The sequence below is a fragment of the Brienomyrus brachyistius genome, chromosome 20 (assembly GCF_023856365.1).
Source record: "Brienomyrus brachyistius isolate T26 chromosome 20, BBRACH_0.4, whole genome shotgun sequence".
Taxonomy (NCBI): Eukaryota; Metazoa; Chordata; class Actinopteri; order Osteoglossiformes; family Mormyridae; genus Brienomyrus; species Brienomyrus brachyistius.
The window spans coordinates 5,643,898-5,649,984 of NC_064552.1; the positions used below are offsets into that span (position 1 = coordinate 5,643,898).

Consider the following 6,087-nt stretch of genomic DNA (forward strand, 5'->3'; position numbering starts at 1 on the left):
GGTACAATAACCCCACCATCCTAACAACAGAGGAGACCAGGGCTGCACCAAAAAGCAATCTTACTCACACAGTGACATCATCTTTTAACATCACAGTGTGTCTGTTTGCTGTGTGATGTTTGACGCTTGGGAAACCACAGCAGAGGGACGTTTCCCAACCCCCTACCAGGGACACCTTCAGGACAAAGATCAGATGTGGCCCTATCTGGCACGTTTCATAAATGTTTTGCAAGTGGGGTGAGCACCCAAACAAGTGGGGCAATCTGCTCGCCAACACTGAATCTGAAGATTAGCCTTACAGCTAACAGGGAGTTCAGGATTGGAGTAAGAGACAAAAGCAAACCCGCAGAAGGGTGAGGTGCTGGTTTCCAGAAGAGCACTCACTCAGAAACAGGAGCCTTTTCGCACCTCCCCCCCCCCCCCCCACCTCCAAATAAATCATCGCTATTCATCCCTTCAGCGTACAATGAACCCAGCTGCAATTACAGACACAGATGGATTCCAGGCTGCAATCTGAACAGGCCATTATTTATGTATATAATTTTAACAGTTGCCAGAAAATAACTGAACAGCCAAGGACAAAGTGGGAAGCCAATTACGTGTACAGCCTACACCAGTGTCCTAAACCTCGGTATATCATAGCCAAACCCCCAGGAACACACCGCGACCTCCACTATGTCTGAGATCCCATGCTATAAGTCATCTCGCATGCAACGGGATGCATCTCAAATGAAAGAAGCCTGTCTGTATTGGCATAAATGGTCAGTCTGGCAAGTAAACAGACTTCGCGGGAGGGTGTCAGACTAGCAGGATTTTAAGCAGATGCGTGTTCATTGAGGCCGACTCTCCCAAAAAAAGGAAGCGCTATCAATCCACATGCTCCTTTCGGATATGACGGGAAGACATTTCCATCCCTTGGAGGCAGGTTTATGTTAGCGGACCAGCCGTCATCGCAGGCATGACCAGACACACGCCGCTCCTGAAATGAGCCGCAACAGCATGAGAACTCAGAGGAGGAGGAAAATGAATTCCTGGTTAAACAGACCACCGTCTGTAGTGCAAACGGATCAAGCAGACGGATTAAGGATTGTCACGGCAGAGTTGGCTAGACGATCCCACATTGGCTTGGGAAGACTGACTCTGGGACCTTTTGACCGAAGTGAGGTCAACCGCAAGAGCTGCAGTTTCTGCAAAGTGTCTGCACGTTTCTTCATCCCTGTGCATACAGTGGCACCGCTAAACAACTGCAGATCCCGAATCCTGGCAACAGTAACCAACAGAAGGAGGATTTACCCACCCCACTGAGAACACACACAATGTGCTCCGTAAGAACCACAGGCCATGTGTGACCCTGCCACTGACAGCTTTACGCAGAGACGCAAGCAAAGAGGCTAGAAGAGACGGAGAGAAATAGATGACGTCTTTCGTAAGGCTTCTGCTACGCCCCAGATCCACAGGCAGGTCTGTGGGCCCAATGCAATTCTCAGGAGACACACAACAGCACTGTTTCCACGGAAATGACCACAGCTGTTGCTGAAAATAAAGGCTGTATGTACCATAAATCTTTTCAGTCTTTTGGTTGGACTTGGGAACCTTAGGCTTTACCTTCGGGAACAGTTGTATAATCATGTACCCGGTGCCGGGCTGGATCGTCTCGGCAGGTAAAATAACACTGCAGTTCCCAGGGCCTTTGGGTTACAAGGGCCTGTCTGGGCCGAGTTCCTCTAAGAAACAGGAAGTGAAACATTCAGTCCTCACATCCTGGACCGGGCAACCACAAACAATTGGCCACAAATTGTGAATTCAGCAGCAGATACCAGCATAAGGGGGGGCGGGGGGCAGCATTTCTGCGAGTGATGGGGGCAGGGGAGCGGTCGATAATGGGGCCAAAGTGGTGGGTGGGACACACCCCTTGGTTAGAAAGCCCTATCCTGTCAAGTCGACAGAGTCCAATTCAGGACATAGGGCTCTGCTTAGAGGAGCATAATCACCCCCCTGCTGGATTTTGGTCCTATCAGCATTTTATTGGTCTAAGGAGAAATCAATCAATCTGGGCCAAGATGGAAAGGGCTGATTGCAGTCGATTCATTAAATGAAAGCAAAGTTCAGCTTCCTCTTGTTGTGTCATACAGCTCTTGATGTGTTGGACGGGTGGTGCAGAGTAATAGAGGATCCATGATACAGCCAGGGTCCTAAAATATAACATGGGGGGGGGGGGGGGAGGCACAAAATACAACTCTAAATGTGATTGGCACTAAAGTTCTGGAGCTGAAGTATGTTTCACAGGAGTGGCCAATCCACAGCAGCACAGTCTGCTCAGAGTGCACCTTCAGTCACTCGCAGCGGAAGCCTGATATCCAACGCAAGTGCAACCATGCTATGCTAAGCAGTCCAATGCAGGTATGTGTGTCCCTCCCCGGGGCTGCAGGCACGACATCCCCTCAGCTTGCTGTGCTTCTAGGTATTTGGATCATCCAGGCTTTCTTTCCTGCGGGTTTATGCAGGGGAAGCATGCCGTCCTCCATCTGTCCTGCGAAGGGGGCCGTTTCCTGCACCAGTCAGGGCAGCGGCCTTCCTGTGCCATGTCGGGAGGGGCGAATACACAAACGCATTCCAGCTGAACTCCCGGGCCCCGTGCAGCCCAGCTGTAGTGACCTAGGCCGCGTTTTACGGACATGCACACTCTCATAGAATCATGCATGCAGCTATGCAAGCATAATAATGCAACCCAATCATACTCCCCACAAAACATTATTTCTCCTTAAAAAGAAGTAATCCTTACAAAATGACAATTTCAAATTTAATGGAAATTCATTCAATGTGTCCAAAAGATTCAACAGAAGAATCCGAGTGGACAATCCACTTCAGGTTGGAATTCCCTGTCCACTGAAGCACCGGTTTCCCCATACGCAAACAATCGTCACTGTGAATGTTATTAATTACATGCTTTGCTATCTGACACACGCAGGTGGCTGTATGCAGATCAGCCTGAACACGAGCCACGTGCAACAGCCGCATGTCTGCAACAAGCTTTCATAGTCTGCAAATATGAACGATAATTAATTAAAGCAATGCAGAGCTCTTCGCCTCATGCTTCCCGCGTCCCATTCTCACCGCAGCAATGCAGCTCCCATAGCGCTTCATTGTCAAGAAGGCTGCGTTTAATGCGGTCCAGACGTATGCAAGTCTATGCAGAAAGCACTCCCACAGCTTATAGGGCTAAATTAATTGTGTGACCCAAGCGTTCAACATTAGTCACAGAACACTTCTAAAAGTGCCTCGGAAAGATCCCTCATCCAGGCTCATCTACACAGGACATGTCCCTGAAAATCACATAAGCTGGGATGACCGTATAGTACATGATATACGCCCCCACTGCAAATGAACCAATACGCTAAGCAGCAAAATGGAGACTAACCAAAACATGGCCGCTAACATACTGGCACCATTAGGGGTCAAGTGCACTCAGCTACTGAGGTGGAAACACGTTTGCTAAAACTCTGACACATCAGGCCTGATGTTCACCACAAACTCACAAACTAAAGCTCTGAGATATTACAGGAGGTCACCGTATGTGGGACACACATTAACGTGATGTGTTTGTCGGCCATTCAGGCAGGGTTCTGGGGGTCCCAGGCCGAGGGCACGTCCAGCATCACCACACCCAGCTGGCCCCCCCCAGCGTACAAAGGCACCACCGTTTTCCTGGTTTGTTTGTTTTTTTTTTTAACAAAACACAAGTTACCGAGAAGGCAAAACCACGATGGCTAAGGACAACGGCACTGTTTACAGAAAGAAAATAAATGATCCAAGCGCAGGCGTACACAATAAGAAAACGTCGCAAGATTCCCATTTGCTTATTGCGATCGTTCTAAGAGTTCCCTTTTCAGCGGCTTTCGGAATGAGCGAGCTGAGCATTATGGCAAATGGGGCTGCCTGGCCCCTGAGCTACCGCCCACCCCTGCCACCCTGTGCTCTTCCTGTTTACATCCCCACATGACACTGCTTTGGCGGGAGCGGGGGGGTTAGGGTGAAGGGGAGGTTGACTCACAGTTCCTGGACGAGCCGCGATTCACTACGAGCGAAGGTTCCAGGCCCATAATAGTCCGTGACCAGGGTTTTGTCCGGTGCCGTGCTGTGCTAGGTGGGCTTGGCTCTCGGAGGTCCCAGCCTCTTCACATAGCTCGGCCCACGCGTGCCTATTCCCACGGTGGGGGGGGGGGGGGGGGGGGCACTCAGGCAGGGCTGGGTATGAGCCAGATGAGCTGGGATGAAGACTCAGACGACACAGGCTGCCAAGGGAGGGTGAGGAATCAGCGCTGGTAGGACATCCTCTCCTGCGGGATGATCCAGGATGCCTTAAAATGGTGATGCTCACCTGGAGAGAGGAACAGACAGGCAGTGGGTCAGAACGTCTGATTGAGAGCCGTTAGCGGGCTGTGGGGGCAGGGAGCGCTGCCCCTGTGAGGAGGTGGCCGGCGAGGTGCGATTTAGGATACGGCTCCTGGGCAATTGCTTCCTGAAGGCCAAATTCCATGAGTGACACAAAGCCAAGGTCTACTGCATCTACCAATGATAAAATTTTCCTAGCTGTTGGGTGGGGGGGAGGGGTGGGGGTCCAGTCCAGATTCAATTGTATTTGGGTCAGAATGCGGCTCGTGACCCCGTCCAACAGGATCAGAGAACGCATCAGTCAAAAGGCAGAGTGACCTGAAGAGTGGGACGTGTTTTCCTTTAAGAACAGCTCAAGTTGTCCAAGTCCCACCAAGACGCCCAGGGAGGTTCCTCCCACCCCCCCACCCCCCCAGTTAACGATCCCAAACCAGAGTATTTATGCTTATTTTTGGTTAGATGTAAATTAGATGTAGATTATTAAATAATAAATCAGGGTCCTCCAACGTTTCTTACACTGAGAGCTACTTCTTGTTGGTTTAACATTTTGGTGAGGACTGACATTAACAGATAATCGGAGAAGGTAAAACTCATTCATAAAATATCTGGAAGACACATTCCATTATTCACAGAAGCCACAAAATTATACTTTCATATCATAATTTAATTTAGAAAAGTTCCGACAGCGTTCTGATGCTACATGTGAAATAGATCATATATTAAAAGCACATCAGGGAGGAACAGACGGTGGTTCTTTCACGACACCAAGAACAACGGCGTCAGTCTACGCCGTGCCTTTGATCGAAGAGCGGAGGAAAAAGGCCCAGGGTTCATCTACCTGGAAATTCTGCACTGGGGAAGAATCCCAAGGCCACCCGAGTTCTGAGTGGTTGCTATGGCGATGATCTAACAGACCCCGCGGCGGCCTCAGATTCTCGGCGACTGGATTCCCCGGCGCTGCCGAGTGTGGGGGTTCCGGCATGAGAGCGTCGCGACGGCTGGGAAACGAGGTGTCGCTCCTTCGCATTCCCCACGGCGTGACCCCTGACAGCCGACATAAAGGTGATTTAAGAGCGTAACGCACAGTCGCGGGGCACCTTGCCGGTGTCAGCGAATGCGCTCACCCCTGATTTACGCGCTCGCCTCGATGCGCTCCGAGGAGCGTATTACACGGCTGTCTAGGGCTTAACACACGTAAGCCTTTGTGGGGGCCAAAAAAAGAAGAAGGAGAGAAAGAAAAATCAAGCCCCCCAACACGGCCAGGATCAGCAAGACAGCAGAAAAGAGGCGAGGGGGGGTGAGGAGAACCTTTTCCAAAACCAATATGAGAAATATATATATATATATACATATTCATACAGACATATATACATATACATACACACACATATGTGACCCATCACCACGAAATGAGTCTTAAGTTGCACTGGTAGAATTACACCCATAGGACTCATTTCGTGGTGATGGGTCATATATATGCATGCATATATACACAGATACACCACACACACACACACACACACACATTTTGTGGGAACTGCTCACGCTAACGCTAACTATCACAACCATAGCCCCTACCCAGCCTTAACATTAACCATAAGTAACCAAACAAAGTCTTTTGGCATTTTTAGTTTTTTTTTAATTCTTAGAAAATTTAGTTTTCCCATATGGGGTAAATTCATACCTGTATATTAC

At 49.6% G+C, this 6,087-nt stretch overlaps 1 protein-coding gene across 1 annotated transcript in view; it reads right to left on the minus strand.

Moving 5' to 3' along the window:
- The window catches only part of ptprea (protein tyrosine phosphatase receptor type Ea), a 30,335-nt gene extending 25,952 nt beyond the window's left edge, over positions 1-4,383 (minus strand). Inside the window, 1 exon segment of the mRNA XM_048987008.1 lies at positions 4,052-4,383. Coding sequence (XP_048842965.1) covers positions 4,052-4,100 — 49 coding nt within the window. The 5' untranslated portion in view covers positions 4,101-4,383.
- Positions 4,384-6,087: the final 1,704 nt, after the last annotated feature.